Below are 18,683 nucleotides of genomic sequence, written 5' to 3'. Positions count from 1 at the left end.
CTGCCTCATAATTTGACCCTGAAGGACATTTTTGTGAAGCATAATTTGGAAACTAGTGCTTCAAAGCAATTTTCTAAAATATCTGTTCTATAAAATTAAGTAAAATCAAAATAACTGCCAAAGAGCTGAGCCATCGTCAGCTAATGCCGTATATTATGACTATTCCTGTCTGAAGTAAAGCATGAACGGGAAGGCACAAATTCCACCTCCAAACCCACAGACACTTCCTCCTACACTTTCTAGGGAAAACTCCACTGCTGGCCTTTGTCACGTGACTGCTTTCAGTAACTGGGAACCAGGCATGGCGACACACACCTGTAATTCCAGAGCTCAGGCTGCAAGACGGGAAGATAGACAGTTCAAGGGCAGCTAGATCTACGCAGAGGACAAAACAGATGTAAAGAATGAGGAGGAGGAGAAGGAGGAGGAGGAGGAGGAGGAGGAGGAGGAGGAGGAGGAAGAGGAGTGGGAGGAGAAGGAGGAGGAGGAAATAAATTATCCCTACAACTGAAATACATATAAACAATAGTAGACACTTATATGTCATTTTTTTTTTTTTTTGGATTTTTCGAGACAGGGTTTCTCCGTAGCTTTTTGGTTCCTGTCCCGGAACTAGCGCTTGTAGACCAGGCTGGCCTCAAACTCACAGAGATCCGCCTGCCTCTGCCTCCCGAGTGCTGAGATTAAAGGCGTGCACCACCACCGCCCGACTTATATGTCAAATTTTAAGGTTGTTTTTAGTATCTATCAAACTCTTAAAATAAGCAAATGCGTGTGTGTGTGTGTGTGTGTGTCATATATATATACTATTGATTGAAGCACAGCATTATGGAATAATATAAGACAAACTGTTTTCATTCTATACAGACAGATTATTAACAGGTGGGGATAACCATCCTGCTGTACCTTAACCAGAACTACAAAAAAGTCAGCTTTTTTTTTGTTCCCTGTACAATACAGCATCCAGCCAGCTCTCTCTGGTAAACTTGAAAGTGTGGGAGCTAGAGAAATGGGGGGTGCAGCACCTCATGGCATATCAGATGTGGTCAGTTAGCAGAGCACAGAACACAGTGAGATGATCATCGGCCTTGATCAGCATCTCCATGTTCACAGGGTGGCCTCACAATACCTCCCCTCCCACTGTCACTCCGGATACCTTGAGCCATCCTTGAGGAAGTAATTACCACCTCATCACTGCCCTCCACTCCCCTGGAGACTGCATAGAATCTGTACTTTTCCACACTTTACATAGGGTCTTCATACTGGGTTATATCTTTCCAATGTTTGACAAGTGGATCAAAGCATTGTCTAAGAAAAAATGTCCCAGAGACAAAGACGTAGTCTTAAATGATGTCCCTGGAGACTTCTTCCCCTGCATTACTGAGTCTTTGAGCTCATGTTCCACCAGTGATCATTCCATGATTTTTTTAAACTACATTTTTATTACTTTCCTTTCAAACACTTGGTTAAAATTAACATATTGGCAGATTCATCTCTCCTACCCCATCTTTTCTCATTTTTAAGGGAACATTTAAATTGACTTATAGAGCATAATTTATGTGAAACCTACTGTGGCCTTTCAAAGAGTACTCTTTACTCTTTTAATAAAATATGTCATCATTTTAATGATTGTATAATCACTGGAGGTCGGTCTGCTGTTCACAGGTATTCTGGAATTTGTAAGAACAGATTGTGGTCTCCCTCTGACAAATAGTCCCTTCCTCCTGCTGTGTGAATTCCCCTGGGGGACAGACAGGAATCTTTGCTCTCATTTCCACGATCCTTTAGCACGAAACATGCACCAGATATGTTCTTTACGTTTTTACATAAGCTGCTTGTCTTTTACTTCGTGTATTTTAGTGTGACCTTTCTTGATTTGTTTTCATTTAGGGGGAATTTTTAGAGAGAGCCTTAATAGGTGGCCTCATCCTGGTCTTTCTACCTGTGTTCTGAAGTTCTGAGTGTTGGTAATAGGGGTGTGTGTTGTTGTGACCAACAAAACTCATTCATGCTCTCTCTCTCTCTCTCTCTCTCTCTCTCTCTCTCTCTCTCTCTCTCTCTCTCTCTTTTCCTACAACTTGCTAGTCAGATGTGAGCTTTCAGCTACTTCTCCAGCACTATGCTGCCCTTCTGTTGCCACACTCCCTGGCCCTGATGATAATGTACTAACCTTCTAACACTGTAAGAAGCCCTCAATTAAATGCTTTCTCTATTTATTTTATTTATTTATTTGGGTTTTTTCTTGGTTCTTGTTTGTTGTTGTTTATTTGTGTTGTGTTTTGTTTTGGGGGGATCTCTTTCTATATAGCCCTGGCTTTCCTGGAACTCTCTATGTAGAGAATGTTGACCTCAGACTCACAGATATCTCCCTACCTCTGCCTCCCAAATTCTGGGATCAAAGGTATGTGACACCATGCCTGACCTAGCTTTATTCATAAGTTGCCTTGGTCCTGGTGTCTCCTCACAGCCATAGGACAACAACTAAGATGAGGAAGACCATGAGAATGTATCCACAGAGCTATGCTTCTCTAAAAATCCCAAAAGATGTTTAATTATGAATATGGAATTTTCTAGCTTGATGGAATCAAGTTGAACATTTTCTAAAAACACATTTCATAAGATTAAGTTTCGAACCATGTAACTTCACATAAATTTTGTCATCATTTTTGAAGTCCAGCCCTCTAAAATTCAACCATAGTTTTATAGCAATGTCTATTTGACATATGCTACAATGAAATGCAACAACCCCTAGTTAGCCACCGTGATTAATAAACTGAAATAAGGTAACAGGAACAGGGTATGCACGCGCACTGCCCTTTAAATGTGAGGTCAGAACTTTCAAATTGGGTGTAACATCATGTTCCACAAGGATGTTTTTAGTGAGCACATGATTTCTCTAAAGCAAAAGCTAATTCTAGGAAGAATAGTAATGGCTAAAATCAATTTACTGTCCCTGTCAATTGTCCCTGATGCTTACAGAGATTATCTCATTTGACTTTCAGCATCAGAATTGGCATTTCACAGGGAAGAACCTAAGGTTTAAAGGGGAATTAAGTTTAGCAAGGCCACAGGGTAAGTGACATGAATATTCCTGAAAGAACAGGCTTCCTTGTCCCCACTATATATGCTCCCACTTCTCTGTCCACCCTTGAACTCATATCCATCTACCCATTCATCTGATGATGCACACACACTTGTTGAGAGAAAACTCTTTCCCCTCGTTAGATATTTGGAATCAGTCTGGATCACAGGGTTAACAACAAAATATGCAAAATCCACTTTAGTTATAGTCTTTGGCATAAATCTGGGTGTGCTACTTTAAAAGAGATAGTATATTAATAAATGTTCTCTGCCAGATAGGTACCATTTGGGGAGCAGTCGCAGTGACTTTCTACTTTTACTATTTTTCCTCTGAGGAAAAAGTGATAGAAGTCACACAAAATACTTCCAAGCTACTAATATTCTTGGAGAGGAAAAAAAAATATGCCAGACAGCTTTACAGGAGAATCGCCACAAATGCAATTTCAGAGCTAACTGGATTATGTATTTGAGCCCACGATTAACGTCAAAGTGAGACTAACAGAGAATCCATTTCCCACGGCACCAGTTTGTCAAGCAGCTCGAGGGCCTTTCTGAGACAGGACCAGTGCCATCTTCATTACGAGCATGTCACCCTCCCTCTCCTTCCAGGGCATTCATCATCTTGCTCAAGCTTGTTTGCTCAGCAGCCCTTGTAGAAGCAACGTAATTGCTTCGGCAGACAGAAAATCATGAAGCAGACAGCAGGTTCAAAGCCATCCTGAGGGGTTTCTTTCTCAGAAAACAAACCATAATTCGGCAGCCGTGTTTCTCATCACATACCCGAAAAGTGCCAGCAGGAGGGCTGTGGCCACCAAGTTCTCCCGGAAAGTGAAAGCTGTTAACTGGAAGGCGGCTATAATGGCGACACACAGGCAGACGGAAACCAAGTAAAAGAGCTGAAAAGACAAAGGGGGGGGGTGCTACATTAGATAGGGACATGGATGGTGCTCTATTTACTCTGTAATTTCCATTCAAATTCTACGTAAACCTAGCTCCTGCTTTACATATTAGAATATTTTTCGGGTTCATCATGCTGAGTCATTGCTACAGGCTTAGTTGTGTTCCTCTGACATTGATGTGCTGAACACCTAGACTTCAGAATGTGACTGAATTTAAAGCCAAGGTCTATGGTACTTCAGGAGAAAACAGACTTAACAACCTACCAGAGTACCTATGCCTTTCTCCCTTGGGAAGGGTCGAAGAACTCAGATACTATCCTAGAAACAAGGCCACACATGGGGGCGGGGAAGAGGAAGAGGTGGATATTCCTGCTCTGCTTTCTCCATAGCCTTTCTGTCAAAGTTTCTGCATGGGCAATAGGATTCCAGGGTTTCCTCGGGCAAAAATGTAGCTATTTCTTCTGTGGTGTAACTGACTGCAAAATGCTTCCTCAGAACCACCCATGCAGCTGAGTCCTTTTTCTCTTCAGATCTTTGCTGAAAACTCATTTATTACTGTAACCTCCTGGATTAAAGTTACCTTTACCCCACCACCTTCTTTCATTCTTGCAAAAGATTTAGTCATGAATCAGTTACATCTGGTATATTGGCTGTCTTCTTTTTCTAATGAGACTGTGAACTCCGTTGGGAGATATAACTTACTCATAAATTGACATAACTTACTAATAGATTTAGTTCGAACATTCAGTCCACTGAGTGAGGGAAACCAAAACAGACAGGTTGGTTGGAATACAAACAATAGTGACCTGTTGTGCCCAGCTCTGGAGGCTGAGGAAGCAAAGATCAATGCAGTAACAGATTTAGCAAAGAGATAAGATCTTGGAGTGTTTTTTTTTTTTTGTTGTTTTTTTTTTTTTTTGTCTTGCCAGTGGCAGAAAGGGTGAGAAAGCTCTCTGGGGTCACTTTTATAAAGGTCCAGATGCATTCATGAAGGCTACATCCTCTAGGTCTAATAATTTCCCAAAGATTCCACTTCCTAATACAATCACACTGAGGTTTGATCAGTTTGAACTAAGTTTGCTGGAGGACACTAAAGTTTGGTCTTCAGCGATCTTGCACACACCCTAACCTGTAACAGATCCTCAACAATCAATGCCTTAATTGAGGCATTGCAGAGAATAAATATAAAATCATTGAGTAAAAGTAAAAGAAGTGCCAGCCAATAATCAAATATTCTTCCTGCCCTTAAACCCGAAGTCCATACATCACAAAGTGAAGAACTCATTCAGTGTGGAGGATAGAGAAATAAAGGAAACACAGAGAAGAGGGAGAATCCCAGGGTCTCCAAGGTTTGGTTTCTCTGTGGTGTCATGGAAGTGTGACTCTTTGGGATCCTACTCATTGTTGGCACCTCCTTCACTTTCTCTGGGATCACTAGCTGGTAAATGTTGGGGAGCAGATAATCTTGAGACTGTGGTACTAGAGACAGAATTTGAGTAGGAGGCGCTGAAGCATGGGTCTGTGCAAACAGAAGCATCATGCTGGAGGAGCCACTGCATTCCTACGAAGAGGCATGGCTTAATAAAGATAAAACCTTTGGGGACCAGCCCTTCTCAGACTTGAAATTTATGAATCCTCTTTAGTGCCAGTTGAAGGCAACCTTGTAAGAGATCCTGAGGTGTCTCAGGTATGACTCAGAGATAAACTGTATGTTTTCAAACATCTAGATTACAGGATCAAAGGAAAATAAACAGATGAGCCTGAAGCCCACTCGAAGGGGTAAACATTGCTTAAGAGCAACTTGCTAACACATCAGCTCTGCGTAAACCATAACACAGATGGTCTGAAGCTGATGAGTGGGAGGCTCTCAGTGCGTTTCAGACCTGCCCCGCCTTCTGCTCGTGTAGGATTGGCCACATCCCAGAATCATATGAATCATATCTATGAGGGCATGCAGGCACATTTATTAAACTCTATTCCACAGCTATGGCATGAGCCATGGCTGTACAAGATCACTAAATCAGAGTGCATGCGTTGAAAATATCTGGCCTAAATGCTAGACAGCAACCCAGCAAGGACTTGCTGTTGCCACTCCAAGAAGAGGAGACAGAGTCTAGGGATTTACACAATGCACGAAACTCTGATACCTGCTACCAAACCGAGGGCAAAGATTACAGATACAGATGAAAGATCATTTCTAATATTTTTTTGTCTTACCTTTCAACCCTTTGAAAGAGAATAGGGAAGGCTGTTGCTGCCTCATTTCCTCCCTAAAAGAGAAAGTGTATTTCTCGGAAGGCCCTTTATTTCAGAGATCTCCAGCTCGATTCTTGAGTCTTCCCTTCATGAAGCAATCGTGAATACCTGATGATGCCCCATAAAGGCAACCTGATAGAATGCTCTCAGTCAACAGAATGAGAGCTTCAGCTGTGGCCCGCCCCACGTGACTTGGGCCCTTCCACCTCTATCTTCACATAAGGACCATATCCCCAAATCCTACCATGTCATACAGGAAGTTAACTAGCCAATATGTCCTGTAGCCAAGGCCACTTATATGTTGCAATCTTTTAGCTCCGGTCACCCTGTCCCTCACGACAGAGCTCCCAATGGATGCAGACAGGATGGAGAATCCCAGGACAATGCAGAGGGCGACACCACACTGGCGGATGCTCTCCAGGCTGTGAAGAAAGGATAATATAACAACTCATCAGATTGTCACAGAAGTCAGACCTTCCTTCTATGATTAATACTTAGGGAGGAGAAGAGCCAGGCACACTGTTTATGGTTATCTCCCTCATTTGGTCCCCTCAAGTGCTTTTGAAGATGTGGGTTATTGTTCAGAGCTAACAGAACATAAGATAGAAATCAGAATAGAGAAACATGAAGCTGGAGAGCATCTCAGCATCATCCGATCTCAGTCTACTCTCCATCATGGAGTCTAACTCTCAGCTACATACATGGTCAACATCGCCAGAGTGGCAGCCAGTTGTGGTGGCCCTTCCCTACATTGTAGCTCACTTGTTTTGCAGCAGAACCCAAAGGAAGGAACAATTGTATGGCTACTCTCATCTCTGGCACATGTCAATACTTGGGTGTTGAGAATACCAGATGCTTTCTGCAAGACCATATATCACCATGCACTCTCTGACAGGTGGGTAGCTGGAGCTCTGAGATAACCTTTTGTCAAGTCAAGCATTGCCACTGCTCATTCTGTCCACCTGGGAACAGGTGGGCACAAGCAGTCCTTTAGGTGTCTGGCACAGTGGAAAGTCTGACCACATATCCCCCACTAGACTATGCCTTCCTTCTATCATACATTGATTTAGTCAGAAGCTACCCTGTCCCAGCACTGAGGCCAGGTGGCAAGAGACTGCTGGAGGCAGGATTCTGAAAACAGTATAGGGAAGGGAGCAAACTGCAACCCACCTTTACTGTTTCCTTGCTTATTAAAGGACAGAGTCCACCATCAAGATATATGTTCTCCACTTGACAGGCCAGAAGGATAAATAATACTTTTATCATCAATTTTTAATTAAATGATTAGCTATATGAAAAAGTAGGGAGATGGGGAGAGAATGAGGACAGAAACAGTGTCCTTAGTGGCAAGGTGTTGACACCAGACACTTCATTCTGTGCCCAACCACACCTGCAACACCACCGACCTCCACCTGCACTTCTTGTAGACTGTGAACTTTTTTAAATCAAGCATGAGAAATATTCAGGAAGGTTTTACATGATTGCCAATGTGAATGGCGTGTTTAGGTTATTAATCTGAATCGTCCTCCTGGAATGTGTGCTGCCCACCGGCTACAGGAACTCTTCATTAGACATTCTTTTTATGAAAAAAAAAATGCAGCTGAATAATATTCTCAGCCACTTTCTGCCCAGCCATTGCACCTCCCCCTTTAAATCTATCTGGGCCAGCATCTCTCCTGAAAACATGTTGAACACTACTCGGAAACGCAGAGGTTTTTTCTATGCCCCCCCCCAGCACCCTGTCGACTCACATTTTGTCCTCATTCAGCAGGGCTCCTCCATATGGGTGGCTGTACAGTGTTATTCCTGTGAACAACAAATTGAGATGTGAGCTCCATGCGCTGCCCTCTGGGGCGTCATCTCCCAGCCATCTTGAGATGTTTCCTGCTTGCTCTGCCCACCTCCAATTCATTATTAGCAACCAGGGGCAGATGTGTTCTTGACATTAAACTGCTGTGTGCTAGGCTCTGTGTTCTTATTGCTTTTGTCAAACGTAACCATCATGTATTTCGCGTGTGTCACATCGCAGACACCCTGCTCCTTTGTCCAGTGTTCTAAGCATTTTAGTGCCCTGAGGGATGGGGATCAGGCTAGACAACTATGTGCAGAGAGAACACTTGATAGAAAACAGGCCAAGTCCAGACAGACGGAAAACTAGACCATTTTCTCGAGCTAATTTTGTTCTGGGGTTTAGTGTGTGGACTTTGTTTGGCTTACTTTGTTAGGCTCCTTTAAGAGTGGAATGCCAGGAGTCAACATGAAGAAATCACCACCATGTTATCAAACAATCAGATCTTATTATAAAGCTCTTTAGACTATCCTACAGCAGGACCCTTTCCTTAACAAATGCCAACTGATGCTACAACAAAGAACCCAGTACTTTTGCCACCAGTTTGTGCACTGTGGACTGTGAGTCATTAGGTTGTCTTCTTTACACTGGTCACTTTAAATATTCAGAACTGAATCTGGGGCTTACGCGTGGATCCCTTGAAGGTCTGGTGGGATTTTAGAGCAGTCTCAAAAATAAATACAGAAACAGGTGACAAGATAAATGTAAAATGTTTTTCATGTTATGACTGTATTTTTCTTTTCCTTTTGATTCATTCATTTTACGTGTACCTTGACAGCTCTCCGCTGCCTGCACCACGCCCATTCGCTCCAGTCTTTGATTTCATTCCACGGTGGGATCAGCCATACAACACGGCAAGCTCCGGCCCACAACCGAAAGAGCAACAGGAGTTATTTGCTCAGAAACGCCCCTGCACGATGTCACGAAGCAATTTCTGTGATTCTGAATTAATGGCCAGACACTCTTCTCCTGGTATCCACTGTGTGGGTCTGATGCCTGCTGTGTGGTTTTCTCAATCCTGGACTTACACAGCCTTCCCCAACTGAATTGCTAGAGTTAGTTAATTGACTGTCAGGATTGGTAACACCCACAACTCGCTCTCCTGTTTGTCTTTCATGGTGTGATGCCCTACCTCCCTTTGCTAGGCTGCCTGCTTGAAGTGCAGACTCACTGGCAGGCAGAATTTCACTTAGTGGCTAGCCTCATACTGGCCAGCCTCATACTGATTAGCTCTACTAGGTAGCCACACAAAAGTTAAGTGACCTCAGACCTTGTTTATGAAGAATGAGATCCTGCCAAGCATGGCAAGTATTCCCAGGATAATTACATGGAGACAATATATTTCACTGTTAAATGCAATTCTACTTTCTGCCTGGTGATGAGAATATTATAAATTAAAGAAAACCCAGAAAATGTGGTAACCTGAGTTATGTCAATTATAAAATTGAAGTAACATAGAAGAATACTGAAATTTCTAATCCTAAATGCCCCCCCTCCCCACACACACACCTTTAGGGCAAGAGGACAGATGTAAACTTCTTCAGGTGGCTAAAATAGCATCACATATCAGGGGAAAGAGACTTAGTCTACTGCTGTGGGACAATGGTCTTTTATCCTGTCACTTGTATTATTTTTGATAAAATGCTGATTGGCCAGTAGCCAGGCAGAAAGTATAGGTGGGGTGACAGCAGCCAGGCAGGAAGTTGAGGCATGGCAACAAGAATTCTGGGAAGAGGAAAACTCAGACTGCAGTTGTGACCCAGCCTCAAAGGAAGCAAGATGTGACTGTCTCGCCAAAAAAGATATTATAGGCTAAAATAAGTTATAAGAATTAGTTAATAAGAAGCCTGAGCTAATGGGCCAATCAGTTTATACTAATGTAGACCTCTGTGTGATTCTTTGTGACTTAACGACTTCAGGAACTGGGCAGGACAGGGATCAGGTGGGACAGAGAACCCCTGTCAACAAGTAAGATATAAGAATTAGTTAATAAGAAAAGCCTGAGATACTAGGCCAACCAGTTTATAATTAATGTGGATCTCTCTGTATTCCTTTGGGACTGAATGACTGAAGGACTGGGTGGGACAGAACCCCCCCCCCAACAGTCTACAATGGCTTGGAAAGAGAAGCTGGTTCATGGACACAAGTTCCAAACAGAAAACATGGTTAGAGGTTGAGAACACTGGCTCTAATACAATCTTTGAAGAAAAGACAAGGTTTGACAATGAATTTGGTTAACAGACATGGTGGTTTTATTTAACCAACTAAACTTCGGTAAAAACTTGAGACACTGAAGCTTAGCCACTCTTCTGGTTGCTGAGCAGCTGGATATCCTGCAAGATGACTGGAGTAACCTACCTGATTCCACAAGCATCTCCCCAAATCTCCCTCCCAGAATCTCTATTGGCTGGCTCTTGTGATAATCGAATCTAATAAGGTCATGACAAACCTTAAACCTCGTAGGCAGGCTGCCACAGTGCCGAGGCCCCAAGGGCAGCTGATAGCTGCATTTAAGCGTGATGCTGTTAAGGAACATCCACCATGGGCTTATTTAGTGTGATGTCGTTAAGGAACGTACTCTATGGGTTTATTGGATATAACGGAAAATAATCATTGGTGGCATGACTTATTTCAGCATCTAACCAGATCTCCTTTTTCCCATGGATCAAACTCAAAGTCCTAGTGTTTAATCCTGTCTTATTCTCGCTTGCCCTCTAGGATCAACTTTTCCTACCAGAAGTTCTAGGCATTGATTTGTGGAACCTGTGTTAATTCCAGTTATCTAGTGCCAAAGCAGAATACCAGCACTCCCAGCAGACTGATTGGTTTTTAATGTCAGCTTACACAAAGTAGAATTACCTGGGAAGAGCAAACCTTGGTTAAGGAATTATGTAGATCAAATTGTCCTGATTAGTAATTGGTGTAGGGAGGCCTAGTCAACTGATTGTGGTACACCCCTAGAAGGATGGGTTTGGGCTGACCAAGATAGTTAGATGAGTCTGAGCCAGTGAGAGAGCCAGAAAGTCAGGAAGCGCATTCCTCCATGGGTTCTGTTTAAGCCCTGGCTTCCCTCAGTGATAGGTTTTTATCTACAGGTATAAAATAAACTAAACTCCTTCCTCCCCTCACATTGTTTTTTGTTTATTTGTTTTGTTTTGTTTTGTTTTGTTTTTATCACAGCACCTGAAGGCAAACTGGAACCTCCAAATAAATGGATGTTTCTCCGGGTCTGAAGCCTCACAGAGTTGAATACGTTCTGCACATACCCAGTTCCCTACAACCTACAGGTTTCTGATCTCAAAATGCCCATTATTAGTCCATGGGTGTCTTCCATTCAGGATTCCCATTATCCCAGTCATCCAGGCTCAGAACTGGGTCCCATTCTCTCCTCACTTTTCTTTGCCACATGTGTTCAAGTTTCCCAGTTCTGTTTCTTCCACTTTGCCCACTCACACAGAGTCACAGGGCTCATGCCCACTAGCACCTTGTCTTGATGGCTCTGAACTCACATTATCGCTAAGCCTGCCACTCCCCAAGCTCAGCATGTAAGCCAGCTCCAACACACTAGAGAATACTTTTCTAAAAGAAGAGAGAGAGAGAGAGAGAGAGAGAGAGAGAGAGAGAGAGAGAGAGAGAGAACAACAGACAGGCAGACAAGGAGAAAGAAGGAAGGCAGAAAAGAAAGAGAGAGCGAGAAAAAGAGGAAGGGAAGGGAAGAAAGGAAGGGAAGGAAGGAAGGAAGGAAGGAAGGAAGGAAGGAAGGAAGGAAGGATGGATGGATGATGTGGGAGTGATTTCTTATTAATAAAGAAACTGCCTCGGCCCTCATAGGACAGAAAATTAGGTAGGCGGAGTAGACAGAAGAGAATTCTGGGAAAAAGAAGCTGAGTGAGAGTCGCCATTATGCTCCCACTCCAGACAGACGCAGGTTAAGATCCTCTCTGGTAAGCCAGCTCATGGGCTACACAGAATATTAGAAATGGGTTAGAACAATATGTAAGAGCTAGCCAATAAGAAACTGGACCTAGCCGGGCCAGACAGTGTTTGAAAAAATACAGTTTCCGTGTAATTATTTCTGGGTATAAACTAGCCATGCGGGCAGCCGGGTGCCGGGGACGCAGCCCTGCCGCTCCTAATTTCAACAGAAGGAAGGAAGGAAGGAAGGAAGGAAGGAAGGAAGGAAGGAAGGAAGGAAGGAAGGAAGGAAGGAAGGAGAAAGAAAGGTGTATGAATGAAAGGGCAGAGGGGAGAGGGAGAAAAATGGAACAGTCGTATCCTTCACCTTCACACAGGCTCACTTTATTATAAAATATAAAATTCTCCCATCAATTCCATTTGAAAGATGAAATTAGTATCATTTTCCTTGACCCTGAAACATTTTATCTTCTCCTTCAACTTTCTGGTCCAGGCCCCATCAGCATTTCATTCCACCTCACTCCTATTCAGAAATTAATTTCATTTTTTGAAATCATTATCACATTGTCATGCTTTAGTCAAGCAAAACCATTGAATAAAAATGTATAAAGACTGCTCCTGTCTTACAGGGCTTTTACTTATGAATTTTCAACTCTACAGTAAGGCAGAAGTGAAATATACTTTGTAGAAATTGTGTTTCAGAATTGAATCCTGGCTACAGACATTTGGCACCATTCTCTGGTCATGCTGGGCAGCTAGCACATTGAGCAGTCGGTCCTAGCCACCCACATGATCCATCCTCTATAACTTTGAATCATAAACTTGTGATCTTTTTGCTGTTAATTGTATTGTATGAATTTCTCACAGCATTTTCAACTTATTGTGAGTTTTTCAGTGTGTGAGTTTAAGAACGCTATCATTAAGCCAAGCTTATGCTCCAAGTTTATAGTGTCACTTTTAACATAAATACACAGTGAGATGATTAGATTACTAGTCAGGCTAATCAACCTAACCAGCATTTCTTTTTTTAATTTTTTAATTTTTTTGTTTTTATTGAGCTATATATTGTTCTCTGCTCCCCTCCCTTCCTCTCAACCCCCACCCTCTCCCATGGTCCCAATGCTACCAATTTACTCAGGGGATGTTGTCTTTTTCTATGTCCCAGGAAGTTAAGATCCATGTATGTCTCTCTTAGGGTCCTATTGTTTTCTAGGTTCTGGAGTATACTAACCAGCATTTCTTAAACACTGCTGATGAGAATGTAAATTAGTGCAACCATTATGAGACACAGAACAATGAATATACTTCAAAAATTAAAATTAGAAATACTGTAAGATGTGGCACCCCAGTAAAAGACTGATAGGGTCATAACTAAGGAATAAAATCATTATACTGATAACATGTCTGCACACCATGTTCAGCAAAGCCTCAGTGACCGAGAGAAATCTACAACCCAAGTGTCCAGTCAGATGAACAGACACAGAAAAAGTGTTGAGTGTGGATCATAGACTTGGCATTTACAAATACCTACAGAGTTTAAGATTCAACCTTTATTTGTTTTTGTTTTGGTTTGTTTGGTTTGGTTTTCCAAAGGGCTTGTCTGTGGTAACAGCCCTGGTTGTCCTAGAACTCTCTTTGTAGACCAGATTGGCCCTCAACTCACATAGATCCATCTGCCTCTGCCTCCCAGGTGTTGGAGTTAAAGGCATGTGACACCACTACCAGGATGATTCAACCAAATTTTTTTTTAAAGAAATAGAAATCTTACTTTTGGCAAGAACACTCCCGAAATGAATATATAAATAAAATAAGCCAGAAGCAGAAAAATAAATAACCATGTGATAGTGCTTAGATGTAAACGTTTAAAAGTGAAACAATAAAAGCTAAGGGTGGAAAGGGCAGGGTGAGGGAGATGTTACTGAAGGGATACAAGAGGAATTTGTCTGAGGGACAGACAGACATACAAGCATGGTGACCATGGATAATGATGCCCTGGTTATCTTTGATGGGATAGATCTTAAGCGTTATTGTCACACATACACACAAAGAAATGAATTAAATTTACAGGACTACACATAAGAATAGGAGGAAAAAGTGACAGTCCTCATTATATACATGATACAGAGATGAGCAGCTGGTACCCAAATGTATACCACAGTCACTCCTCATCGATGTGTTACATACCTACAGCTGCAACTAACCATGCACCCAGATATCCAGGGAAAAAAACCTGCATCTGTACCGAGCAAGCATAGACATTTTCCTTTTCATTATTCCCTAGACAGTGTAGCACAAAAACTATCTGATAGCAGTTTCATTTTATTATGCATTTTCAGTCACCTGGAGAGTATGTAAATTGTGCGACAGAGTAATTTCAAGTTACAGGCCTATGCTGCACCAACGCCGTTTCAAATAAAATATGTGAGCATCTGTGGATTCAGGCATCTATCAAGGTTCCCGAAATGAATCCTGTCAGATACTTAGGGATAACATAAGCTGTGGTCATGTGTGTGCCGTGTGCTTTGGGTATGTGTGTGTGTTTATCTTTGAGTGAAGCTCTGTCGCACTAATATCATTATGGCCATTTGAGAAGGGATACCTGAAACACAGGTATCTCAGATGCCTCCTAGAGTCTGACAACTAGCTGGGACACACTGCACTTCCAGCCAACAGATGCTGATATCACAACCCACTTTCTCACCAGCACTCACTGCTGATCACCCAAAGACCATAATCATCCAGCAGGAAGGAGACAGGCTAGGGACCAAGAATCTCTGCTCTGCACATCCTGCAGAAAAGCTGAAAATGTCCCCACGGATGGTGCAGTAATGAAATTTTGAACTACCAATGATGGATCCATGTTTGACCAACTTTCATAAACATCTAGGCTTACCCTAAACCATCAGAGTTGTTGCCGAGAGTTTAAAAATGGTGCTCTAATGATGGCATTCTGTTCCCTCATTTCTAAGTTATGAATGTATTGTCCTTCGTTGCGGCATATTTCCTGGACTGGTGTCATTTTTAGAGCTCTAATCTAGGAGGTGAGGGCAATCTGCTCTCCCATCTCACCGGTGAAATGATGGACTGCCTCTCTGGTTAGTAATCACCAGTGTGGTTGGCTGTATCCTGGATATTTGCATAATGCATCTTTCCGTTCGGCACTCTGATAATGAAACTTCATGTAAGGAAACCAATGAAAGACAAACATTTCTTTGTAAGGCAGTTTCTGGAATGGTGGATTCTTAGGGGAAATAGGAACTTCAAAGAATGGTGTAGCCCTAACATACCAGGTTTTGATTGCCATGGGTTCTGTTTTCCTGAGCACAAAACCTACTCCTGTTATCAGCAGAGCCCAGGTCAGTGATAATCTCAACCTAACTCCCACCAAGGTACAATAGCACTGAGAACTGGGCATCTATACAACCATCATGTAGACAGTAGGGTTCCTAACAACAAACCCTCACCAGGCAGCAGAAAAGGAACTGATCTCTCTGATATTATATTAATATATAATATTATATATATAAATAAAATCAAACCTTCGTAAGACAGCAAAAGAACAGCTGATATACACGGAGAGAGCTCCAGAAGAGTCCCCAACCCTCCACCCCCAGCAGGTACCATCCTGTCCTTCCCTCTCTCCTTTGCATGAGAATATGAACCTCACTAAGTGTTGCCTCCACCTATACCTTAGAAGTATGTTTTTGGAGAGGTCACAGGTCACTGGTAGGTCTGGGACTATCCCTTTCAAGGAATCTCACTGGAATAACTCAGAGACACCACCATTCACTTGATAATGGCTTTAGCGTGCTACAATTTATATATTTTACAGAGTGAAGTTTTTGGTGAAATAACATTAAAAAGTTCGCATGTTTCATATGGCCTACATGAGATCTTAATATCCCTGGGAAGTAGGACCTAGACTGCTCAGGGCAACAAGAGCAAGGTGCATTTGTAGTGCCCCTCACTACATGAAGGGTACAAGAAAATACTTGTACACATGAAGATTTATGATGTGGCACTTGCCATACCTGCTCTAATTACTACACTATATATACATGACAGGTACTGAAGCATTACATGGCGCCCTATAAAGATCATACTATATTTTCATGTATCCATCTTTTAAAGTAGTTACATTTCAGCTTAATAAACAAACACAGGCTGTCATTTCCTGCTATTTCACTTCGTAGTCATTCCTAGGCATTCACCACAGAACTAAGAAATTTTCTTAAGATATCAAGACACAGAAAAAGACATCCAGTGTGAAGGTTTAGAACAGAAAACCTTGCTGTAAAAATGGTAGTTAAGCCCAGTGCTTGCTGCTAGCTTTTGAAAGACCGCATCCAGCTAGGGTTAGGGTAACATGTTCTGCCAGTGTTCTGACTTGGATGTGGAAATCAGAGCACTAGGTACCAGGGTGATCCATCAAGGACCAAGCAAAGTTTTTATCTGCTCGGTCTCAGGCCATAGGTGTTGCTGTGCCAGCTAACATAAGCGGGGTGATGGGGCAGACAATGGTCCATCCCTGAGGACATTACCTGCCACCACAGGGAAGCTATTGTGGTACTTTAGGCCATCCACAGAAGGTACCGAGGAGCAGGATGGGAGTTCTGGCAGCACTGGGGATGGTGGATTATAATGGACATAAATATATATGCTTGAAACTTGTGTGGTGTCTGGGTCTGCAAACACACTTGGCTTACCACCACATTACCGTTTTTCAGAATCCTATTTGTTTTTGCAGCACTTCTACGAGGTTAAACATACTTTAAAATTAAACTAATATTACTTTAAATTGGATGTAAGAAGATTTTATGTGTATTTTGCAAAGACTGGAAAAGGTTTGGGGTTATTTAAATAAACGACATATGCATACATTTTCTCAAAAAAAATTAAAGAGCAATGAATAGGAAATGAACAAGGAAACACGGGGAAGATGACTGTCTCCCCAAAGAAGCTTCAAGCCTGTATCAATAGGGGTACACAACCCAGCTGCACAGTGCATCTCACACACTATCTCAGGAAGTGAAAATTTAGACAGAAAACCCCTTTCCAAAGACCTAAGGAGGTGGGGATTGGTTATGACCAGTGTCCAGTACCACATACCACATATAAAGCAACCACTCCTATAGTGGGACTTGCTGTGGAGAAATGGGCAGCCAAGGGGCTGGGGAGTGGAAGATGAATTCAGAAAGGGAATGGAAGCAGAAGAAGGTTCTTCTGACTGATCCTGAGATCAGGCAGAATTTGTATCCAAGTGAGAGGTGCAGCTCCAATTTTCTGAGTCTCCATTTAATCGCTTTTCTGGAAGGCCAGAAATATCATTTACAGTTTTAGATGTCCTAGTGTGGAAGCGGCATTATGCGAAGGAACAATCCCTGTAATTGGGGTATTATTTTCTTTGTATCCTGTTATTCAGTATTCTACTTAGGTTACAATGGCACTATGAGAAAATCTTGGGCTGACAAGGCTGGTAACAGGGCCAAGAGTCTTAAAGCAAAGGGCCATGACTACAGCATCACAATGGGCTCACAGCCCTTGCCAACATCACTTCAAAGGTTTTCAGAGGTGATGTTCATATGTGTATTTTAAGGACACATAAAACATTTTTCTTTGATTATTCCTATCTTTTATATTCCGGTTTTTTCTTCTAGGAATTGGCCCACAGCAATGTATAAATGTGTAAAATTAGGTTTCTCATTTAGTATTCTCATTATGGCTACATCTGTTATGGTTTCTAGACTGTATATCTGTCATTTATAAAAATGCACATCTGTGCTTTCGTACCATATCCATTATAATGGAGAGACACTTAACACATTGTGATTCAACTCATCACGTCAGGGCTCATTACCTTTATAAATGTATATCTTTGGCAGTATTAATGCCCACGTGTCTGTAATATAGACATCGAAAGGTTTTTATCGGCCTCCACCTGTGTGGAAAAGTTTGTGCTTGTTAAATCACTGTTCTTTTAACTGTGGGTCACAACCCATGCGAGGTCCTATAACTGAACACACGCTACTAGAATGTACGGCAACAGTAAATAGATTTCCAAACAGGCAAACAGGAAAACTTTAATTAATTCAGAATAGAAAATAATAACCTCCATGGTATATCATATGAGTTTCACTACTTGTTTCTGTGATAAATAATCTGGCAAAAATAATTCGGGAGAAAAAGGATTTATTTTATCTCACAGTTCCAGGTTCCCATCTATCACTGGAAATAATTTAAATCAGCTACACACATAATATATATAGTCAAGACCAGAGAACAGTGAATTAGTAAGTACAAGCTAGGACTCCACTTTCCCCACCATATATAGTTCAGGGTCCCCTGATAAGAAATGGTACCACACATGGTGAGGAGATCTTCCTAACTTAATTAACCTCATAAAGATAACCCTCCACTGACATGCTCAGAATCCAACTTGATCTAGACAATCCTTGAGCTCTTCCTGGGTCTAGATTACATCCAGGTGACAAGTGCAACTAATAATCACAGGTTTTACCCACAGCTTGCACCCTTTGTATTGTGAATGCCCCCACCACAAAACTCTAAAAGGCTACCTGAAATGCCTTGGCTCAAATTTGTAAATCCTGAATTACAGTGCCTTTACTATACACGGAAAAATTTATTTCTTATAGAAATACGAATATTTAATTATTTAAAACAAA

At 42.0% G+C, this 18,683-nt stretch overlaps 1 protein-coding gene across 2 annotated transcripts in view; it reads right to left on the bottom strand.

Moving 5' to 3' along the window:
* The window catches only part of Abca13 (ATP binding cassette subfamily A member 13), a 399,663-nt gene that overhangs the window by 101,720 nt on the left and 279,260 nt on the right, over positions 1–18,683 (bottom strand). For both annotated transcript variants that reach the window (XM_050141226.1, XM_050141225.1), the window contains 3 exons: positions 7,988–8,042; positions 6,481–6,658; positions 3,862–3,977 (listed from right to left, as the gene is read on the bottom strand). In XM_050141226.1, the coding sequence (XP_049997183.1) occupies positions 3,862–3,977; positions 6,481–6,658; positions 7,988–8,042 (349 nt within the window). The remainder of the gene's footprint in view (positions 1–3,861; positions 3,978–6,480; positions 6,659–7,987; positions 8,043–18,683) is intronic.

The sequence above is a fragment of the Alexandromys fortis genome, unplaced genomic scaffold (assembly GCF_014885135.2).
Source record: "Alexandromys fortis isolate MF-2015 unplaced genomic scaffold, M_Fortis_MF-2015_v1.1 scaffold_7, whole genome shotgun sequence".
NCBI classification, from domain to species: domain Eukaryota; kingdom Metazoa; phylum Chordata; class Mammalia; order Rodentia; family Cricetidae; genus Alexandromys; species Alexandromys fortis.
This window is presented reverse-complemented; position numbering and strand designations above follow the sequence as displayed.